This window comes from Hoplias malabaricus, chromosome 1 (genome assembly GCF_029633855.1).
Source record: "Hoplias malabaricus isolate fHopMal1 chromosome 1, fHopMal1.hap1, whole genome shotgun sequence".
Taxonomy (NCBI): Eukaryota; Metazoa; Chordata; class Actinopteri; order Characiformes; family Erythrinidae; genus Hoplias; species Hoplias malabaricus.
In genome coordinates, this window is record NC_089800.1 from 4,653,038 (window position 1) to 4,676,906 (window position 23,869).

The 23,869-nt window shown below is 43.7% G+C and overlaps 1 protein-coding gene across 2 annotated transcripts in view; it reads left to right on the forward strand.

The window, feature by feature from the left end:
- Positions 1-23,869, forward strand: part of LOC136666474 (raftlin-like) — a 100,706-nt gene that overhangs the window by 25,072 nt on the left and 51,765 nt on the right. For both annotated transcript variants that reach the window (XM_066644663.1, XM_066644672.1), the window contains exon 3: positions 22,156-22,333. In XM_066644663.1, coding sequence (XP_066500760.1) covers positions 22,156-22,333 — 178 coding nt within the window. The remainder of the gene's footprint in view (positions 1-22,155; positions 22,334-23,869) is intronic.

The following is a 23,869-nucleotide window of genomic DNA, read 5'->3' on the forward strand; positions in this document are numbered from 1 at the left end:
CAGGAAATACAAACACAACAGAAACTAAGTTTAAAAACACTTTCCCCATATATTTATACTGATGTGTGTGTCTTATGATGAATGTGCTCTGAAGTGGTGCACTGAGAATGGCCCAGGCCTGTGTTTGATGTGGACGGTGGTGATTTGTCACACAGCTCCAGGGACCTGGAGGTTGTGGGTTCGAGTCCCGCTCTGGGTGACTGTCTGTGAGGAGTGTGGTGTGTTCTCCCTGTGTCTGCGTGGGTTTCCTCCAGGTGACTGTCTGTGAGGAGTGTGGTGTGTTCTCCCTTTGTCTGCGTGGGTTTCCTCTGGGTGACTGTCTGTGAGGAGTGTGGTGTGTTCTCCCTGTGTCTGCGTGGGTTTCCTCCAGGTGACTGTCTGTGAGGAGTGTGGTGTGTTCTCCCTGTGTCTGCGTGGGTTTCCTCCAGGTGACTGTCTGTGAGGAGTGTGGTGTGTTCTCCCTGTGTCTGCGTGGGTGTCCTCCGGGTGACTGTCTGTGAGGAGTGTGGTGTGTTCTCCCTGTGTCTGCGTGGGTTTCCTCTGGGTGACTGTCTGTGAGGAGTGTTGTGTGTTCTCTCTGTGTCTGCCATTATTTTCTGAAGACTTACTTTCAGTTTTCCAAAGTAGCAGCGATACATTAAAGCCATACCTTAAAAAAAAACAGTCTGAGAAGTTGGTCGTATTGTCTTGGTGATCTACTAAGTCTTGCATGTTGGTTAAGAGTCCCATATTTTTTGTATCTTCAGATCATTCTCTTTTTTACCCCACATATATATTTCAGGTTTCCTCATCCTAATGCAGTTGGATCATCTTATTTATAATCTTGTACTAAGTAAGGTGCAACCTCGTGGTTAAGGAACTGCACTTTTAACTGGAAGGTTGACGGTTCAATTCCCAGAGCCCAGAGGTCATGATTGAAGGCACCTAATCCCCAGGCGCCAAGGCTAGGGCTGCCTAGTGTTTACTAATGTGTTTTTGTGTGTGCTTTACTGTACGGATTGGGTTAAATCTGGAGAACTAATTCCTCTGTGTGCAAGCACAGTGGCCAATAAAGTGATTCTAATTCTAATTTTGTATTTTGGCTCATGGGCTCCCCCTACAGTTGCAGAGTGTAAATCACTTTTATAGCATTGCTCTGAAATCAAAGGGGAAGGAATAAAGAGTTTGGTTTCCTACCCTCCTTCAGAAGTTACAAAGTGCAGTTTCTGCAGTGCTGAACTCAGCTCTGAACTCAGCTCTGAACTCAGCTCTGAACTCTTACAGCTCAGTGAAGCATCACAATGACTTTGAAGCTGAAATTTTGGGCTCTTATTCTCTGAGTTGAAAAATCCTGGAGTAGCTGGTTTGGATGGAGGAGCGCAGTCAGGTAACGACTGCTTCTCAGCTCCTCTCGGCCCTGGCTTTTTTTTTTTTTTATGACAAACCTGCGCTGTGTGAGATGAAGTCATCAGCAGATTTACCTCAGAGATGTCAGCAGCACTGTGACAGCACTCCCTCGTCAACAGGAAGCACAGATCTGTGCACAGTTCCTTCCTGTCTGAGTCAAATCTGCAGTATGCTTCACCTCAGAGCCTGCAGTTACCCGCCCGATCTGACAGCGATCCGGGAGACTCTTTCACGGCGGCTTTATTTGCCATGTAGCTGCTAATCTGCTTTTCATTAAATGTACAGAAATATCTCTGTCTCTGGGGGGCTTTCCATTGCTCTTTCATCACCATCTCATCTGTAGCTCACGGAGTTAGCTAGCTAGTCTAGAACGTTCTGAAGTGGGACAGTCCATCACGAGCTATAAAAAAACGAGTATGAGTGAGATGCACATATTTAGCGGCGTATTCTGCAGCTACTACATGACTTTCACAGTTTGTTGTGTAGTTCCTGAATGAACAACCGCTTTATTCACCACACAGTGGGTCCCGCACATGTGGGCGGCCATTTTTCATCCAGTCACAGGTTTCATTGGAGGAAATGAACAAGCAAAAAAAAAAAATTAGCAGCTACACCTACCATACAGGAACACGTTGTTGTTCTGCAATTACAGACTGTTGTTCATCTGTTGTTCTGCATACTTTGTTACCCCCTTCCCTTCAAGTTTTAGCAACATTAGCATTAATGGCGCAGTGTAAAACATAAGCAAAATTCAAAGGCGATAAAGATCTGGATTATTTCACTCACTACATCTCTTTTTTTCAAAACCTTTAGCTTCATTGACCATACAGATGCACTTTGTGGAACTACAGTTACAGACGTGTTGCTCTGCATACTTTGTTAGCCTCTTTTTCACCCTGTTCTTCAGCGCTCAGGACCCCCACAGAGCAGGTGTGATGTGGTGGTGGATCATTCTCAGCGCTGCAGTGACACTGACGTGGTGGTGGTGTGTTAGTGTGTGTTGTGCTGGTGTAGAGTGGATCAGACACAGCAGTGCTGCTGGAGTTTTTAAACCCTGTGTCCACTCTCTGTCCACTCTGTGAGACACTCCTCCCTCGTTGGTCCACCTTGTAGATGTAGAGTCAGAGAAGGTAGCTCATCTGTCGCTGCACAGTGTGTGTCGCTCGTCCTCTAGTCCTTCATCAGTGACACAGGACGCTGGCGGCTGGATGTTTTTGGTCGGTGGACTGTTCTCAGTCCAGACACTGAGGGGTTTAAAAACTCCAGCAGCACTGCTGTGTCTGATCCACTCTACACCAGCACAACACACACTAACACACCACCACCACGTCAGTGTCACTGCAGGGTCGTTTTAGTCGCCTTCTGAGTGAAGGGTGTTTTTTTTAGCATTTCTTGGGTTTTCCAGGGCATTCTTACAGCCGTTGGGCCTTGTCTCCGAAGCAAAAAGGCACTAAAGAATCACCCCGGTTTTACGCCGAGAGGTTGAATGGTTCTTTCCCCTCTCAGTTTGATTTTCCTGGCAGGCGCCTCTGCAGAAAGCTGCTTTCGTTCATGTACCTGCTCGCGGGTGTTTGCCCTGGGCTCTGACTGTCATTACAGGCTTGTGTTTTACATCAGAGCGTGTGCTCTTCGCTACGTGAGACAGAGAGAAATAGACAGAGAGTGAGCAAAAGAGAGCGAGAGGGAGAGCACTCTCATACATCCCTGCTGTCTCTCATTGTCCTCTTCCTCTTATCCAGTACAACATTATTGATCACGTCTAAATGCAATCTCCAAATCTGCAGCAGTGGAGAAGACAGCATGGATTTAACAAAAGCCCCCTTCACTCTTTCTGTCTACACCTCTCTCTCTCTCTCTCTCTCTCTCTCTCTCTCTCTCTCTCTCTCTGTGTCTCTCTCATCCTCTTGTTTGCTGGAATCAAATGAGAAGTGAACGTTATTTTCAGAATAAAGATGAGCCCACGCGTTCTACACAACTGCCCGTGTTTTTTTTTTTCTTTGCAAATTCTATTCGCAGCTAGATCTATTCTAGTTGAAATGGAGCTAATCCACCTCACTCATTTCTGCACACATTCCCAGCTAATCACACACACTGTTGTGTGATAATATTCCTATCAGAACTTGTTACATTGAGGGGTGGTAGACATTTGCTAGGTTTTGCTAATAGCATGGAGCTACATCTGTGAAAGGGATCTGTAATAGAGGGGAACATTCAAGGCCCTTCTAGAGGCCCTGCAGACGTCTTCTAGGGAGCAGTGATCATTTCTCGGCCCTTTAACGGACTTGTCAGGGATCTTGGACTTTGTTGTAGCAATGCTCTTGTTTTAGAGCTCACTTTTGGTTGGAAGCAAGTGGGTTAAACTCCCAACTAAACTAAATGTCAAATTAGGGTTTATTTCTCTGTGGTTTCTAGATAGACGCAGCCATATGCCAGATTTGCTACCTTTAGGTCTTCAGGATCCGAACTGAAGGCTTTAATCATCAACAAGTGCCATTCAGATTTAGGCAGAGGGCAAGCTCCTCTAAGTTCAAGACGTTGTAGATCTTGTGAATACAGGTCCTAGCTGGGCTTCTTGACCTTAAATGACATGAAATGGAGGTCTAGTTTTGGCCACGGTTGACCGCTGATACACAGTGATGTCAGTGAAACTCTGATGGTTTAGAAGTTCGTTGCTATATTTTGACTGGAGATTACAGAAACATGATTATGCCTCGGGCAGCAAGGTGACATTGAAGGTAGTGTGACTGTCAAACATCTCAAGGGTTTCGGGCCACGGTCTTTCGGTCAGTGCTTTCTCCCTGTGTCTCATCCACCATCAATCCAAAGACACATGTCGGTAGGTGGATTGGCTTTGTGTGAAACTATCCACAAGTGTGTGAGTGACTGGTTGAGTGTGTGATTTATATTTAATAAATGTAGGCACTTGTTAAAAACAGGGTCAGTTTGGATTTCAGGTTGATTTTATTATAATAGCAAAGGCAAGTATTTTTTTTTTTTATCTTTCTGGAACAACAACACATGCTTGGGAATTCTCTGAGTTACGACTGCCACACACTCATATGCAAAACTGATGCTGGATGCATAATAAACACCCCAGACAGTTATTTTTTTAGCTTCCCAAAAGTTATGAATAGTCATCAGAAATGTTTCAAAAAGCAGGCAACCAGATACAACTTGACTGAGCACAGCTGGGTTTGGAGAACTCACACCATGTTCTGCTCCTTTGCTTTTGTCCAGGAAAAGAAAAACAGCTGGACTTGATGGGAAACGAGAATCTGTTTTATGGTGGTGACCAATCTTCCAAGCTGATGGACACTTGGTGAACTTAAGGACATCGATCCTTGCCGTAGCAACTCTTACTATTCTGATAAGGGTTTAGGAATAGATACTGGAAGGCTGAGAACACACGAGGGCATCACCGAGGTCCGGTTCTGATGTCGGATGGCTAGTTCACAACATTAAGTTCAGGAATGGTACTCAAACTCATCCCAAATTTGATGAATCTTGCTCCATTACTCCAGAGATCTCACGCTGCTGAAACTAAGCCCAATACCTGCAGCATAAGGCTCATATGCAGCTGCCCCATGGCTGATCCGCAGCTCTTGATTATGATTGGTCAGGAAGCGTATGCGCTAACACTCTGCTCGGCTTGACTCACTGAGACCTGTTCGAGTGAAGCTGAGGTAACTTCAGGCAGTGGGGGGAGTCGCCAGGAAGTCGCGGTTGTTGCTAAGTGAAGAACCCAACGGTTATTTTCCACCTTCATCTCAAGACAGTATGAATGCTTTAGTGGAAATGAGAGGCTAGAGACGGGCTTCCTGCTGGGAGCACATCACAGTATCCTGTATGACACACATTATGCCTCTTTCATTCGGCATAATAGAAATTGTGTCCAGCAGAGATGTCATTGCCAGACGTTTTTATTCAAACTATATGCACTACTTCACCTAGAAAAATGCAGTATATGTTCAATACATTCAAAGTCAGTGGGTGTAGATCTGGTGCAGATGTTTCCTTGATGTCCAAACGTGTGTAGACACCACGTAAAATCGGCAAATTCACTTGTCAAGGAATTTAAACAAATCTCTCTGCTTCAGCCTAAGGTCGTGCTCAATGTCAAGAGTTGGCGTGAGAGGTATACAGCCCCCAAGAGCAGAGGAACTACGGAGTACCACTGAGTACTTTTTGGGATGAGTTTGAGCGAGGTTTGTGATCCACGACTAATCACCTGACATCCGTACCTGATTTTGTGCCTGTGCCTGAATGCTTGCAAATCTTCACCACCATGTTGTCGACATCTTTTTCCCGGAAGAAGCTGAAGAACAGGGCGACTACCCCCCTGTTAATACCCTTTATTTCAAAAGAACTGCTGGACAAGCAGGTGTTCAAAAAACATTTGGAGGTATAGTACAGACTCAGTCAATTTACATCTGTAAATCACGTCTGGAAATGCCTGGGCAGCGAGGCAGGCTGCAAATCCAACTGCATTTGAAAAAGTAATTGTACATTCAGCATTGATTTCATGTTGGAACATGTTGACAAATGACCCACTTAAATCTCACCGGTCCGGCTCAGGGGGGAGCATGAAAATTGGAAGCTGTGGACAAGCAAGGCAAAGAAAAAAAAATATGATTGGTTCAAGAACAATTTCATTGCAGCAAATGAAGAAATGCAAAAAGCACTAGATAAGAAGGGCACCATTCCTCATTTCTCCACGCCTAACTTGTTGTTAGTTTTGGACTTGTGAAGGGTTTCCATGGAATCCGTCTCCACGCTGGAATCGCGGAGCTGTTTCCATGACGATCCGCCACCTGTTGTTCTGCGGCCTTCACGCGTCTGTCAGGAGATGACTGGCGATTGGGAATAGCGCATTACGCACGGGTTAATTTCCCTTTTGGAAGTGTTAGATCCTTATTGTCTCAATCTGACAGAAATCCATATTGTTACACAAGTAACGTACCACAGCAAACCTGTGGCTATAAAGTTTAGCTTTCCTCTCACTGAAGGGGGCTTTTAAAAAAAAAAAAACTTGCTTTTTCACAGTTCTCTGGGTTTTAACTATTCATAACCACCAGTAAACGTACTCTAAATCTTTATTCATTCATTCATTCATTCATTCATTATCTGTAACCCTTATCCAGTTCAGGGCCGCGGTGGGTCCAGAGCCTACCTGGAATCATTGGGCGCCCTGTAGGGGGCGCCAGTCCTTCACAGGGCAACACGCAAAATCACACATTCACTCACTCCTACGGACACTTTTGAGTCGCCAATTCACCTACCAACGTGTGTTTTTGGACTGTGGGAGGAAACCGGAGCACCCGGAGGAAACCCACGCAGACACAGGGAGAACACACCACACTCCTCACAGACAGTCACCCGGAGGAAACCCACCAAACACAGGGAGAACACACCACACTCCTCACAGACAGTCACCCGGAGGAAACCCACCAAACACAGGGAGAACACACCACACTCCTCACAGACAGTCACCCAGAGGAAACCCACGCAGACACTGGGAAAACACACCACACTCCTCACAAACAGTCATCCGGAGGAAACCCACGCGGACACAGGGAGAACATTCCACACTCCTCACAGACAGTCACCCGGAGGAAACCCTCGCAGACACAGAGAGAACACATCACACTCCTCACAGACAGTCACCCAGAGGAAACCCTCGCAGACACAGAGAGAACACATCACACTCCTCACAGACAGTCACCAGGAGGAAACCCAGGAAAGCTGTGCAACGTAGGGCTGTGTTTGAACTGAGATTAGAGGAAAGATTATCCCTCGGATCCATGGCCTCAGATGGCTGAGGCATCACTGAAAGTTAGGAAAAGATGCTTAGATCACTGTGGAATTTATTTGTAAGAGTCATACAGCTGTTTCTCAAAGCAATTGTAGTTAATGTCTTAAGAATCAGCCAAAAATATTATAGCCATTTCTTGTAGCACACAATGAATCTTCCAACTGCTCAAGATAACAACCCAAATGTTTTTCCTCAAACCTCTCATCCGTCACTGTGCAAAGTGCTGTCATGTCTCCTGACCTTTGATTCAGTTTCCCCCCAGGAATACTGTGCTTTAACGGAGAGAATATTCCTGACTAATGAGTCAGAGCCCCATTATTCAAGACTTAGTTTGTGAAGAAATAACACATAACTACCGCCGTAGCATTAGCGGCTTTCACGTGGTAGAGGAAATCGTTTCTTGTAAGTAGCCGACTATTTTTAGGGTTTTCCGTCGTTCTTTTCATAAATATTTGAGTTAACTGTAGAGGATGCTTCTCACACTGGAATGCTGGAATGACACGTGGGAGTTAATTGCATTGAAAGTGCTTCTCACTCCCATGCTCTCTGGTTACGATTATCTTTGCTCTCAGAGGATTGTTTAAACTACAGATCCCAGGGGAACGCTAGGGTTGGGCCGAGGCCAGCGTTTCCTTTCCTGACATTTTACTTCTTAAAAACCTGGACCCAGGGTTATTAGCTTTATTTATACAGCACCTATTGGTTTCTCAGAATGGAACATTACAGGGACATAAGTCATAGAGGCTAAAACCTAAGGATTTAGAAGAAAATAAAGAAATGCAAAATAAAAAAAGGACATTTTTTCCAGTGCTAGATCCTTATTGTCTCAATCTGACAGAAATCCATATGGTTACACAAGTAACGTACCACAGCAAACGTGTGGCTATAAAGTTTAGCTTTCCTCTCACTGAAGGGGGCATTAAAAAAAAAAACTCACAGACAGTCACCCGGAGGAAACCCACACAGACACAGTGAGAACACACCACACTCCTCACAGACAGTCACCCGGAGGAAACCCACGCAGACACAAGGAGAACACACCACACTCCTCACAGACAGTCACCCGGAGGAAACCCACGCAGACACAGGGAGAACACACCACACTCCTCACAGACAGTCACCCGGAGGAAACCCACGCAGACACTGGGAGAACACTAGCATTTAGCTTTAAAAAAAAAATTGTTTAGTACTCACCCAAAGAAGCACAGTAGTCTACGAAAACAGCAAACTCACTACCTTCTCCATTTCAGTTTGACAGAATTCATGATTCAATGTTGTTTACCTATGTCTAATTATGTCTAGGCATCTAATAAATATATATTATTCAAGTAAATCATACAAATATTTGAAATCCCTTTGATTCCAACCATCTCTGACTCTCCGAATTATAGTGATCTCGTCTGAATAATGTTTAAGACGCCAGAAATATTTTTATTAACAAGCAGGCAGTAATAATGTCATGGTTCTGGAGGAACACTGGCTTTACCTGCTGATCTTTGCTACATTAACTCTATAACAATGATGACAGCGCCTTATTTTACACTTGGACCCAACACGCAGTGACCACCACAATGCCAACGCGATGTCAGAAAGTCTGTAATCAGAATGCATCAAATTGATTCAGGTGGCATGGAAGGCGTGATTGGCGGCTGTGCTTGAATAGCACTTGATTGTTAGAGGAGGTATGCCTGGAGCCTAGGAATCATTAAAGGCCGCACGACAAAGGCATGGTAACAGCGCCCCGTTTTCAGAAAGCTCATCAATGTGAAGGGAGGAATAACGCTGATGAACAAGCCTCCCCATTTAGCCCCAGCTTGTCTTTCTGGAGCCGTCTCCAAGCAACAGGGCCGTCAGCGGACTCCTGGGTAAAACCAGCGTCTGAGATATCCTGTCAAGCAAATACGTGGCTGAATTCCACAGAGTGGCTATTAATAGACCTTTTTACCTGCAAAACAAATCACTTGTGCTACTCTCCATTAGGCTCCCCGGCTCTTTGTTGCCGGAGGACCAGGTTCCAGGAAGCACAGGGCACTGTCAGATTTCACTGTTGGTGTGGAGTGTTCTTGGAGCCAGTCTTGCATTTTAGTTTTGAGCCAAGGTCCACTTATGATGTTTGTGTGGGTTTATGAACCACATTACAGCCGGAATTCATTTTCCAGCATCTCCATTAGACGAAACATGCTACATGCTAAAAGAAATGGCTAAGCTTGAAAGTCTCTCTAAAAACTGCAAAAGAAAAGGGCGGAGCTAAACTAATTCAACATGAAAAGACACAAGTTAATATGTTGATTAATTGTGACATCACAAAGACAATTACTAAAAACTGGTTTATTTTTGCAGCTTAATTTTAAAATATGGATCTTTTAGCTGGGTTAGCGGTAATGATATTTTGACACCACTTGGATTCTCTGTAGTTGTATAATATATTTGAGTGGCACATGTTGGATATTATAGCAAGAGAACAGCTAATAAAACTGTTAGCAAAACATGTTTGAACATAGATGCTAACAGTAACGTGACTACCAATAAAAGACAGCTGCAGTTAGCATGATCTGATGGTCCCTGTCTGTCCTTCCTTGCTGTAACATTAGCATTCTTACTTAAGCTGTGCTATTAACCTTCATGTACACTGGCTTTCTGTGATGTATTCAGGGTAATACACAATAAATATCTTGTGCTTTTAATGTCAGGAACTTCAGAGCACAGTTGCCAGTGAGTGAATTCCCAAAGATATTCAGAGATATGCAAGAGGACTTAAGTGAGCCCATAACGCTCCGCTAAGACTAAGGCTGATTGGGTCTCTGGGGTACCGTAGCTGCTTCCATTTCTTGGCGTTTTCTTGGGAAAATCCGCCTGTAGGACATAGCAAGGAAAGGAGGAAAGAGGGAATTAGCGCAATGGGGCAAATGAAGGACCCCAGGGATGATGGCATACGGCACAAAGCGCAGACAGACGGAAGTCGGGGGATCGCAGGGGGAACTTAGCCATGTGCTTGAAACTGCCAGAGCTTGAAATTGTCCATTTTCTGCTTAAGGCAGCGGACTTCACACAAAGCCGGGCAGTGCCCATACGGGGTTTGTAGACGGGGCTTGGCCAAAGGGAATTTTAGATAATACATGTTGTTTTATTGTTGTTAGGGTATGGATTTTATATTATAAACACTGTATTTAATTTAATTTTATAAATACTGCTCAGGCTGCATTATGAGCTTTGTATTTCTATGTTGTTTTAAAGCACGCTAGTCATTGTGTCGTGGTAATGATCAGAAATTAAGTGGCATTTATAATAGATGTGTAAATTTACATTTATTTGTGGTAACATTTCCACTGACTAATTTTTGGTGCAAAAATAATTATCTTAAATTTAGATGTATCCTCCATTTTTATGCACCACAATTATTTCCAGGACTTTAATTATGTGTCGTTATCTAATAAAATAAAATAAAATAAAATAAAAAGCAGCACATTATGATAAGAGCTTCTCTGATCTGCTCATATGAACAGAACACACTCCGGTCCTGGGGGGCTTTATTTCCTCATAAAGGGATTCTGCAGCAGCCCAAACTTCATTAAGATGCATTTCTTCACCAACACTAGTTGATAAAAAAATTAAAATAAAATAGACTTGTGTTACTAAATTAGTGAAAAATTAAGGAAACATCAGAATGAAACTATGAAAATTAAGTTTTATGACAGATCTGTTTGAATATTTAAAGTCTCTCACCTCTGCTACCTACCCCTACCCCTACCCCCACACACTCCTGCCCCACTGTTTCAATGCCTATGTTCTAAAAGTTAGCACTCATAAAACATTCATTCATTCATTCATTCATTATCTGTAACCCTTATCCACTTCAGGGTCGCAGTGGGTCCAGAGCCTACCTGGAATCATTGGGCGCAAGGCAGGAATACACCCTGGAGGGGGCGCCAGTCCTTCACAGGGCAACACAGACACACACACATTCACTCACACTCACACATACGGACACTTTTGAGTCTCCAATCCACCTACCAACATGTGTTTTTGAACTGTGGGAAGAAACCGGAGCACCCGGAGGAAACCCACGCAGACACAGGGAGAACACACCACACTCCTCACAGACAGTCACCTGGAGGAAACCCACGCGGACACGGGGAGAACACACCACACTCCTCACAGACAGTCACCCGAAGCAGGACTTGAACCCACAACCTCCAGGTCCCTGGAGCTGTGTGACTTGCTGCGCCACCCACTCATAAAACATCAGGGTGTAATTAATCTCGTTTACTCTGGACGTAGCCTTAATGTGGAAGTCGGGAACTGGCTCTTAATTTTCCTCATTTAAAAAACCCTTCGGAACACAAATCTGTTTTTCTCAGAGAGCTGTTTATTAAAAGCGAGGCCTGTTTTATGAGCTGTTGGAGTGCGAGGAGCATCTTGTCCTTCTCCAGGCATTTTCCAGGCGAAAGTGCATTGAAATGCATTATATTCATTAGAGAGATAAGTATCCCTTTTTATCCAAAGGTCAGTGGGATGAAGGCGGCTGGGCTTTATGGAGAGCCCGGGAAAGAGAAAATAACAAAGTCTGTGTAAGGAGCCATCAGCAATTTGCACCCTTCTGACTCCTGACAGCAATTTTTTTTCAAATGTCTCTGACCTAGCTCCAAGGGTTCAACCAGATGCTTGAGTTAATAACTTCACAAACAGCTACAGGAAGTGTGAGGTGACCTATGGTAATAAAATAAAAGTCTGAATGCACCCTAAGAGAGATGTATTTATTCTTAATTATTCTATTGTGAATACAACAATACACAACACGCTGCCCATTCATTTATTTATTTATTTATTTATTTATTTGTTTGTTTGTTTGCGCAAGAACCACTTAGGAACTTTAAAATGGATTGTACTTTAAAGGAACACATGTAGAACCATGGGATTCATAAAGAATTGGACTTTTTTCTCAGTCTAAGTGTTATATTTTTGATGTGTAATTGTAAAAAAATTTACTTTTTTTTTTTTTTTTTTACTGCAGTGGTGGCGAATGGAACCAGACATCACAGTATAACAAATGCAGCCATTTTGTTTACTATCCACAAATATTAAGTGCTGTTTTAATGTGAATAATGGTAAAATATATAAATGTTAAAAAGGAATAAGTCACTACTGTGAACGACACCATACTTAACCATTATTATTATTTATTCTTGGTGATTGAAATGAATTTAGACCAAAAGATCAAAATAATTTCTGCAGTATCACACAACGGGGGGACATGGTGGCGCAGCAGGTAGTGTCGCAGTCACACAGCTCCAGGGGCCTGGAGGTTGTGGGTTCGGTTCCCGCTCCGGGTGACTGTCTGTGAGGAGCGTGGTGTGTTCTCTCTGTGTCTGCGTGGGTTTCCTCCGGGTGACTGTCTGTGAGGAGCGTGGTGTGTTCTCTCTGTGTCTGCGTGGGTTTCCTCCGGGTGACTGTCTGTGAGGAGTGTGGTGTGTTCTCCTTGTGTCCGCGTGGGTTTCCTCCGGGTGTGCGGATTTGCTACTCAAAAGTGTCCGTAGGTGTGTGTGTGTGTGTGTGTGTCTGTGTTGCCCTGTGAAGGACTGGCGCCCCCTCTAGGGTGTATTCCTGCCTTGTGCCCAATGATTCCAGGTAGGCTCTGGACCCCCTGCGACCCTAAATTGGATAAGCGGTTACAGAAAATGGATGGATGGATGGAGTATCACGCAACATATCCTTAACCAGTTCTTGTAACAACATTCTGGTTGGCTGCTTCCGACGTCTGGTTCCATTCACCACCATTGTTCATTGGGGACAATTCTGAGTGGTGGAGTTTTTCTACAACAGAGCATTTCATATCAAACCTCTGAATGACTGTGATGACTCGCTGAACAATGAATGTCAGTGTTATTTCCCTTTGATTCCCACTTTCAAATAACGTAGGGTTTCCTTTAGTTCCTAGAAATCTACTTTTTAAAGGGGTGGCTTCTTTGTTTCGTGTTTTCTTGCTGCACCAGTCATCAGAACAACTTTTACACTTCCTCAGCCAAAATCAGATCTAATAGTGATTACGCTGTGTTAGGTGTCCAACCCTTAACAAAGGGCCTCTATCATAAACCAATCAGGTCTTTGCAAATCACGAATGGGAATAAAAAGAGCCAACAAGTGTGCCAAAGATCCCTGTGATTAAAAACGGTAGAAGAAAGGCTTAGAATTGACCAGCGTTAATGGTCTCAATTATTTTTACGCTTTCGAATCGAGCCCGTTTTTCTGCATGAACAGTATAAGCCTGATTGTAGTCTTGATTACAGCAATCATTAGTTCCGCAATGGCGTCTGGATCCAGCATAAATTCACCACGGGAACTGGAGGGAATCTGAAACGAGCGCTGGTGTGCACCTCGTCTGTGCGTAAACGCTTTCTTTTAAGGCCATTACCAATTCACACTTCTCAAGTATGAAATGTCACTGGAAATGTAACGTCTTTGTGTGTTGAGTGGCGAACGCACAAAGGAAGCTGCCATTAGACGAGAGGAATTCTAAGGAACAGAAGGCTTAAGTGTTAGGATGCGTTCCCTGATTTGGGATAATCCAACAACTGACGTGTGAACACAGGCAAGCAAACGACGAGACGCCACAACCGACGTGTCGCCTGAAATCAAGGGGTATTTATAGGTGGCTTCAGTGATTTGCCTGAGGTTAAGCTTCTACTCTTTGGGAAAGGCTTTAAAGGCTATATTTTGATGGCGTTCCTGATCACAAACATCTCTCCAACTCATTCTAAAGATACTCTATCGCTCCCCAAACTGCAGGTCAGTTGCACCATGGGCCTCTAGCTGAATGTTGACATTAAGTGTGTTGACCGTAAGCTCCAGAGCGTCCTATTTTTCGTCCAGTGTAGAATATGGGATGGGCTGGGGAGCTTGCTCAGGGAGCTCCCAGTATGCTCAGCGGCCACGCTTCTGTTAGTTTGGGGTTATGTAGGGGTTGTTGGGGTTGTAAATATGGTGTGTTTTGTGGGTGGGGGTGGGTTTGAGAGCATGTTGGTTGGTGTGTTGCGGTTTATAATGCAGTGCATTATCCAACATCAGGAATTGTTTTAGGCCGAAGGATAAAGACTCTGCCAGTTCTGCTATAAACCAAGCCCAAACTGCGGTTGGTTCCCTTGCTTTCTTTTCCCTTGTGCCCTTTCAAGGGTTCAATATATGTTGCTTAAAACATTGCAATCTCGTTTCCCCGCCTCTGGTGACGTTCTCCAACTGTTTCATCCCACTACACACCCTGGACAGAGCGCCAGTCCATCACAGGCATTCTCCACCACCGATTCTGAAATGGCCTACCTAATGAACCTAATGGATTTCCGTGAAATGAGTTTCCTTTGTAATGAAAAGGACATGTATCTCCACTCATCGCTCAAAGCTTCCTGCATAGTGAACATCTCAGTGTGTGTCTCCGTAAACAAAACTAAACTACATTCTGTTCCAGCTACAACCCTGATTGCAGTGAAGATTTGGCCCGAAACCTGGCCCAAATCTACAGCTCTGTTATTTTGGCCCAATTTTGGCTTTGAATTCCAGAACTGACTCAGGGAAAGTCCGGCTGCCCACGAGTGGCCCACACAACACATGCCAGGGCAGTAACTGAGTGTCAAAAATGACACAGCACTGGACGCAAGTTTATGCGAGAGCGCAAAGATGAGGTTAAATAGACACAACAAACGTAGACATATAAGAGCACTGAGTAAAAACTAAGAAAACGATCTTTTTAACGCTGGAATTCAAATAATTTGGAGAGTGCACACAAAAACAAAGACAAGAAAAAAACACTAAATACTCGAGAAGGTTTGTTTAAATGACACCAATCAGGTTGGAATTATCTTTGTCGACCAAACACTTCTGACAGAACTGTACGATTAAAGAAAATCAAGAAAGCTTGTTCGCTTGCAGCCAGTAGATTGATTACATTCTGACAAAGTAGCCACGGAGGACGCAAAATCCCTAATACGAATCCTTTAAAAACAATTGGGAAAGCCATAGAAAAGACTCAGGGAATGTATTTGAGTGTTTGAGGCTTTTGGGACAAGAATGAAGTCATATTTCCAGTTATTTGAATGCTTTTTATAGGAGCTTTTTCTTCTGTGGGAGCACTCATCATGTGCTACATTTCTGCTTTGGAGACGGGACTAAAAAAAATAGTGCTTCAGCCGTAGTCTTGTTCCTTTTATAACCTGGGAAATGTTTAGTGCTTTTAACATACAGCAATGACCTGCGCTGAAATGGCCTACTTAATGAACCTAATGCATTTCAGTGAAATGAGTTTCCTTTGTAATGAAAAGAACATGTATCTCCACTCATCGCTCAAAGCTTCCTGCATAGTGAACATCACAGTGTGTGTCTCCGTAAACAATACTAAACTACAGCATGGTAACATTCTGTTCCAGCTACAACCCTGATTGCAGGGAAGATTTGGCCCGAAATGTGCCCACATCTACAGCTCTGTTACGGCCCAATATTGGCTTTGAATTCCAGAATTGACTCAGGGTAAGTCTGGCTGCCTTGACTCTTTGGTCTACGAGTGCTCCACACAACACATGCCAGGGCAGTAACTGAGCTGTAAGTGCCAAAAGTGGTACAGGAATGGACCCAAGTTCATGTGAGACACAACAAGTGCAGAGAAATAAGAAATAAAAACAGATAAAAACCAAAGCTTCTGCTCCTAGCTCTTCACATCTGTGCACTCGGGGTTGGGGTGAGCAGCGAGCGGCTCATTATCATTTAAAGGAACAAGCGCCGAAACCAGACGTTCAGAACAGGGCTGTTTACACAGTGGGAGAACGCTACTGCGGGGTTTGTTCCTTGTGGTGTTTTGGCCAAAGCAATTCACACGTTTCATTAAGACCCTGAACCTTTGTTCCACTGTGGAGAAGAGGCTATGTTAAGTCATTTAAAGTCTATCTTCAAACTTACGGACATGTAGTGTATGTTTGGTTAATATGAAGATGTTGTCAGTTGCAGTTGATGATGTCATAATAGGCCAAGAACCAATCAGCTGCATGTTACTATGCAGATTATGCAGTTACTGTACCCTGGCTGTAGGCTCTATTTACTTAATCTGAATCTGCCTTAGATAAATGCACTGCTAACACCCATTAAATACATATTTAATATATATTCTGATGTAATTAATCACAGCAATGATAAGGTATCACAATATTGTCCACATGTAGTAGTTTATAGATGATAAAAGGACTTTAGAAGCAAATAGAAATCTCACAGTTGGCTGCATCCAGATGTGGACAATTTTCTTTGGGGCATTTGAAGGCTTTCCCTAGACTGGGATAGCATTTGTGAGATCAGATGAGGCACTGGGGAGTGTAGAGTATACAGTAGAAAGGAGGGAAAGTGAAAGGTAGCTACAGTAGAGGAAGAGAAGGCGAGAGATTTGGAGATGGAGCGGTAGGTGCAGGCCCCAGCAGGCGGCTCTCACACAGGGTCATTAGTGAGGTAATTAACACATGCGGCTGTGCCCCCAGGCTCATGTGCCCACAGTGAGCAATGACTACTAATGACAAGAGCCAGCCTTACACACACACACACACCAACAGCACAGCTCCACGGCCGATATTTCATACAGCATATATTTTAACACCAGGCTCCATATATTCAGCTCCATTTCATATGTAATATTTACAGTGGAGACCCCTCAAGGCTTTCTGGGCCTACTCAAGACCCTCAGAGGAGGGCTAATGACTTCCAAAAAAATGTATCTGTCACTTTTATTCTTTTTTTATTAAATAAAATCACTAGGCTTTGCAATAAAGCCTAATGTTACTGTGCTGGTTTTTAAAGGGTTAAATTATGCAAAATCGGGGTGTTTGTCACCCCCAAAGTAATCCTTAAACAAACCCAAATCCCATGGTCCAATTCATGTGTTCCCACAATATCTAGGTAGGTAAAGCCAAATTAACTTTAGAATGGACCAGGCCTTCAGGAGCTGAACTGAAGGCTTTAAAACTGAGATTAAATACGGCCATAATTAAGAATCAGCAGGGGACTCAGTGTACACTTCTGTGAAGTGGTGTTGAGATGTGATCACCCCTGAACTACGAAGTGCTGATCGCATTTCAAGTTGATCTTAACCCTGACTCTAACCTTGGTCCTTAATTGGTGCATCGCTCTGGGCATATTTCTTATTTCATTTATTTATTTATATATATTCCAGCCTTAAATATAGCTGTGTTCCACTGCGGTGTCCAAGCAGGCCTTATAGTGAGCCATAAAGGCTGTTCTAGACGTTCCTTACTGTTCTCAGTTTGGGGTTCTAATCTCAGACGAAGGGCCTTTTGCGCTGTATAAATCGTGTTATTAGTGCCGTTGTGAAGTAAGCAGGTCTGTAAGCGCCAGTGCTCTTCTTTTCCCTTGCATTACGATGTTCCACATTTATCCCGAGCAGTCTTTTATTGCTCCAATGCCTTCCTCTCAAGGCTCTGCGCAAATCGGATTGAACCATGTCCCCCAGCGGCAGCGGCACGGCTCCCCCACTTATTTCCCCTCAGCCTTATTTCATATTTACTCAGTTATTTTTAAAAACGCTCCCAGTTTTGGCTCAGAAGAGTGGGTACAGGGATTAACAATGAGGAAACCACAGATTAGATCTAATCAGTCATTGGCTAATGATTTTTTAACGGATTTTCCCGTTTGTTGTAATTTTGTTTTGTAATTTTATTTTTTAAAATTTTTTTAAATGAATCACACACAAACTCATTTTGAATTATTATTGGTCACTGTGCCTTTAAGGCTGTTCTATGTAAATGAGCTCTGTTGTGACTGCCTTGTGTTGAGGCTCCTTCAAATCTCTGGACTGAAACACTGTATAACTTCAGCACTAGTGGGTGGAGCTAAACCTCTTCAGAGGGAGATGTATGGTGATTGATTTATGTGACATCACAATGGCACATCACAGTATGCAAATTAGTGCTATCTAGTGTTCCCGTCCCCTGATAATGCCCTCCTCATGCCATGCTCATACGGGAGAATATATATTTTTCTTGCAACATGTTCTTCTCACAACATGAACGTTTTCAAAAAACACGGAATAGCCCCTCCCTCTACTACAATGACCTTTGGAAGGCCCCTCCTACTTCAGAGTATTTTTCAAAATCCAAACAGATGTAGAATTAGCTGAAGCTACAGTGTGGTTGCTCTTTAATTATCAATGTTTTTTATAATAAAGAAAACTTTTATTGTGTATATTTACATACTATGTCAAATTTTATTTTGAAAAAGCAAGGAGAATCAGTTTTCCATAATAAGGGCCCTTTGAAAGCTGAATTCCTGTGTGTTTATGAAGTGGTAGTTCATGGGGCGCAAGTTGTATTATAAAAATTACAAGAGGCAGGAGAAAAAAGCCTCATAACAGGTTTTGTCCTTTTATGCCTTCAGTAATTTCCCGCTCCACTTCAATGAATAGCATCTAAAAGTAAATGAAAAAATAATTACATTTCTTATTAACAGTCTCCAGGGGATGACTGGAGACTGCTTTGTAATTTACTTTTCTCTTCTCCCGGTCTTATGTCTTATAAGCAAAGGTTACAGCTGTTATCGTTTTCTTCAGAGGCCGTTTTTAAGGTAATAAACTTTTACTAACTCAGGGCTGACATTATGAAAGTTTAAGCTAGCACTAGCCTGACCTTGTTAGTGATTAGCATTTAGCGTGTTTCCTCAGAGGAGAAGTGTAGTGTTTACATTTGAAAAATAAATTCCTGACCCAGCTCTCCCATATTCTGAGGGATCCTGATCTGTCAGGAAAAGCAGGACAAGCAGCATTAGCATTAAAAACATTAGCGTTAGCTAGCAAGAGAGATGAGGAGAGCTAAAAGGATAGAGAGAGACAGAGCGGGGGTTCACATTTCAGTGGGAGTTCTCACAGCGATTAAGGCCAACTTAAGCGAGTGCCCTGTGGCTGTTATCCCAGTGGCATGTAATGAAAACCATTCCTTATTCATTCCACCCAATGTGAGAGTGCACGGTGCGAGTTAATATCCTCCGACTCTGCCGAACCAACAGCAAACACGGCATGCGGCCCCTGGGGAGACTCTGTTTGCACACCAAAAAGGCAAAAAGAATATATATATATATATATATATATATATATATATAAATCAAACAGACCAGGATTAATTATACTCAGGAACACCCGACTGAGGAAAAGGAACATTTTTCTCCAGTTATTTGTGAATGTCTTCCTTTTACAACCTTTAGCTCATGGATATTGTGCCGAAAAATTTTTGATTTGGAGCTTGTTGAAGATTAGCTCAATTTGATTTCATGGTGCTGTCTGTTTACGAGTTAAATTCCTGTTTCCAACAGGAAGGACTTTTTCCCGCCCTCGGTATCTGGGTAAATACAGCCAAGGGGGCTTTTCCATTGGTTAGGCCTTCAGGAGCAGAACAGAAGGCCTTAAAAAGTGGTCTACCACCGTAATTAGAAATGGTTTTTTGTCCAGTTGCCTGCTGTGAGATATGAACGCCACCGAAATACGTTGACGCTAGGTATATCCATATCAACTTTATATTGTATTCATTGTTAGACAGCCATCTGATCATCGTTCAGATCAGACAGAACAGGTTTAATTAAACCAAAGCCAACCTGACAAAGGTTTTTCAAAGCCATTTCAGTGTCACTCCCATTTCTAGCCTCTAACTCGCGGACGTCATGGAGTGTTTTCATGGTAGGACAAGAAGGGGAAGAGAACGTGATTGAGAAATCCTGAGATATTTTTAGCCTGGCCAACAATTTGCCTAAAGGGGCCTTTCTTTCGTTTCCGATGCGCTTTTACAATGGAGCTTTGGAATTATGCCGGGCTAAGACAGGGCCCAGATCCTGCTGGAATCAGCTGTTTCTTTTCTATCTGCCTTTTGCCTCCCTCCCTGTCTCTCTCTCTCTCTCTCTCTCTCTCTCTCTCTCATGCCTTTCACCTATCCACCCAATTCTGCACAGTTTCCCAATTCACTCTTCCGTGGAAGATCACAGGACCAGACGGATGTGAAATTGATGTCCCGTGCTAAAATGGTACATTTCTGTGATTTGTTTATCGACCCTTGGAGTCAGGCTGCGTAAAGAGCATTCACATTAACTTAGATTACTCACAGAGGCCACACTCTTAAAAAATAAAGGTGCCAAGTTCTTTAGAGCAGTGCCTTAGGAGACCCTCTTTTAGGTCTTCAAGCAACCCAGATGGCGGACATATTTGGGGCAAGTCTGTCTCAGTTTTGACTCATGGTATGGCAAGTGTTGTGTGGACTGGATATGGGTCAAATGTCATGAGCCGGGCTTGACTTGGGGTATGGCACATGTTGACTGGCAACACCGTCATTTCATGCCAATTGTGGGCCATAAGAGAACTGCAGGTGTGCCATATTTGGGCCACTTTTGGGCCAATAGTTTTTTCTGCTCTCTGGAAATGTTGATTTCTATTATGCTAGCATGCCTCGGCATAGTTCACATGATTGCGAAACTGAAGAAACCTAAAGAAACTCCCAGAGTAAATTATTGTGTAAAGAACCCATTTTTAAAGTTTAAGAGTCTTGTCATAACAGAGCCAGAGCCACATGTTCAAGCCAAGAACCATGCATAAAACATTGTTTACAGGCATATAGAGCATTTGAGAAACTGAAGGAAAGGTCAGCCATAACCTCTTGACCTTCATTTTGAAACAGCTGACCTCAGGAAACTTTCTCAGGCTCTCTAAGGCAATGGCCAGTGTCCCCTGTTGCCAGCCATGCCCTTTCACCACACCATCCACACGTGACTTGCAGTGTGAGGGGGGAGAAGCCAGGGCCGTCCTTTCGCGTGTTGATCTTGGAACGGATTGGAGTCGGCCAGCTGTTTGGACTCGTTTAAAATGCTACGGTTTTGGGAACGGTGCCCTGGGAGCACAGCGCCCGCCAAAGTCTTGGCCCATTCACATCTCTCTCTGTCTCTCTCTCTCTCTGTCTTTCTCTCTTGTTCTGTCTGTCTCTCTCATTAGCATATGGCTGTCTTTGATTCTGCTTTTTGGACGTGTTGTTGCACAGCTGGGTGGCTCCGTGAAGCGCCTGACACTTTCTGCCTGTTTTTTTTTTTTTTTACATGCCCTGTCTTTCTCACTTGGGACTGACCTAAAAACAACCCTCGACCCACCCCCCCACTTTAACTCCACTTCTTCTTGGTCAATATACCTGGTCAGTCTATCAAACACAGCTCATTAATGCCAGTAGAGGGTTTGCGATTGGCCTCGTCAATCCTGCCGAGAAGAGTATCAAAGCCCGGTATAAAAGGCTCTGGCCTCACGTCGTGCTAAACAATCATGTTTAATTGGATTTTCATCCAGGCCCATTAAATCATAGACAAGGATAGAAAGCCATCGGCATGACTCTAATTGCTAAAACAATCGCAGCGTTTTTTGTTTTTTTTCCCCCCATTGCCTCTTGCATCAACAACGCAGTGTAATTTCTGCAGTCGGAATACAAAACAGAGGGATGTGTTAGAGTGTCCTACGCTGTGAACTGTATGGCCAGCTTCCAATTCAGAAAAATCAAGCTCTCTCTCACTTCTCATTTACGCTTGAGAGATAATCCATAAATCATGCGCCGTCTCCTAGTTCCATCCAATGCCTTTTCAATCCTCAGCTAATATTTGGGCGCCGTTCTTCAGCGGCAACTCTTCAAAAGAATCATTCAACACATTTTTACATCGGGAAACAGAAGCTTGTTTATCCCTGTTTAATGGGTTTGCTGATGGGAAAAGACTAGGCTAAATGAGTAGGGATTTTCTAGTCTTAGCATTGGAATGCAGCCAGTAATATTGTCGGATGCAGCGTGCCTGGATATGAGATCTCCACCAGGAATTCACCCACCAGTAGTGTGACCACATGTCACGCTCCATTGTGTTATCTCACGTCTGGCTCATCTCTCTCTGTCTCTCTATCTCTTTGTGTCCTCTGGCAGATGGGACGTCCACTCTGTGTCTATCCTCGGTGCGGGAGCTGCCATCCCAGCTGCAGGATCTTTATCAGCAGGGCTTCGTTCTCACAGCTGTCCACCCCTTCGTCCATCCGTGTGGTCCTGAGCCTGCAAGTGTCCAGCGACAACTTTACAGAGCTGTCCTCACCAAATTGCCAGAAAGGTAGGCTGTTTTATCAGTTTCCTGACAGACAGGCTGTTCTTGTCAAAGCGTCCTACCCTAACTCTGCACAGCATAGTGCATGAAAAACAAGTGCCCACCAGTGCCTACACAGTCCCTAATCTACCTGAAAGATAGATTGCCTTTGCCAAACTGCCCAAAAGGCAATCAATCATGTGTGAATTGTCCAAAACACAAGTGCCTGAAAACTACACAATCCTTGCCAAGCGTTTTAAAGCAAACAGTCCAAAGGACAAGTGTCCAACGCTACGAAACCTACTGAACCAAAACCTTCTTTGCCAAACTGATATTCCAAACTCAGCTGCTCAAATAGCAAGACCCTGAAGGTTACGTAGTACCCTCTGTACTGCTTGGAAAGTTGATGGTCATTTCTCACTGCCTGTAAAGCAGGCTCTCATTAAGGAAGGTAAACAATTTCAGTCTTTCACTATGGAGGTTGTGCAATGTTCATTTAATGGTTGAACGATGCCTATATATTTCCTTTCGGAACTCTGGCTTTTCAGATTCTGATTTATTTTCCCAGTCCAAACCCTACAGGCAGAGTGTGATTCCTAATTTCCCAGAAGGCTCCCAAATCAGTGTGCAGACACAGAACAAAGCCTTATGTGGGTGTTGGATTAGTTTTAAGATGGGACGCGGCATAATGTCATTTTAACTCTAGGATGTCCGTTATAGTTATGGCCAATTTTAATTGGGGAGCTGGTATGAGTCGTGGGCTTGGGAGAGGAATGTTGCCAGTCTGAGTTAAGGAACAGGAGCAACTCCTCCTTCAAATCCATGGCTGAACTGCTTCTTAAGGGCTGAAGGGTTTAGTGCCCCCAATCACTGTATGCACACACACTTTCTTTATGGGGACAGAAATCATGTCCCCATGATGTAACTCATTACATTTTTAGATGAACATATGTTACGTTTTGATACGTTTTGGTTTAGGGTAGTAGTAGTAGAAGTCTATGTAATGTCCCTTTAAACCATGAAGACAAGACTGAGTGTGTGTTTACTGCCACAGAATGGATAAACGTGGTGGTCACAATTTGTTGTACTTTTGTATAATGACACCTTCCCCATTAATATAAATACATAACATATGTTTTCGGGCGGAACTAAAATCACTGAGCTACTCTGTTTCTACTTGCATAATTCCACTGGAGAAAATAAACAGGGGAGGCACACAATCTGAAAAGAAGAAGAAAGGATGGAGCGAGAGAAGATAAGAAAAATCGAATCCTGTTTCATGGGCTTTAAAATCTAAAGTGTTGTCCTGACACCCTTCTAATGCGAAGCGAAGTGTACCTATCTTCTTCGAGCCAGCGGTTTTTTAAGAGTCACTTCCCTGATGCACTCTCTCGCTGCCTCCGGTCACACAGCGCAGTATCAGTTATGAGGCGGTCAGCAAGGCAGCGACTGAGTGAAAGTTGAAGAGGAGGCCACTAATCCTCTGGCACATGGCATTGAGCAGTCAAAGTCACATCCACCCCCTGCCCACGGCTCTGCAGCCTACTGCTCGGAGTCTGGCGA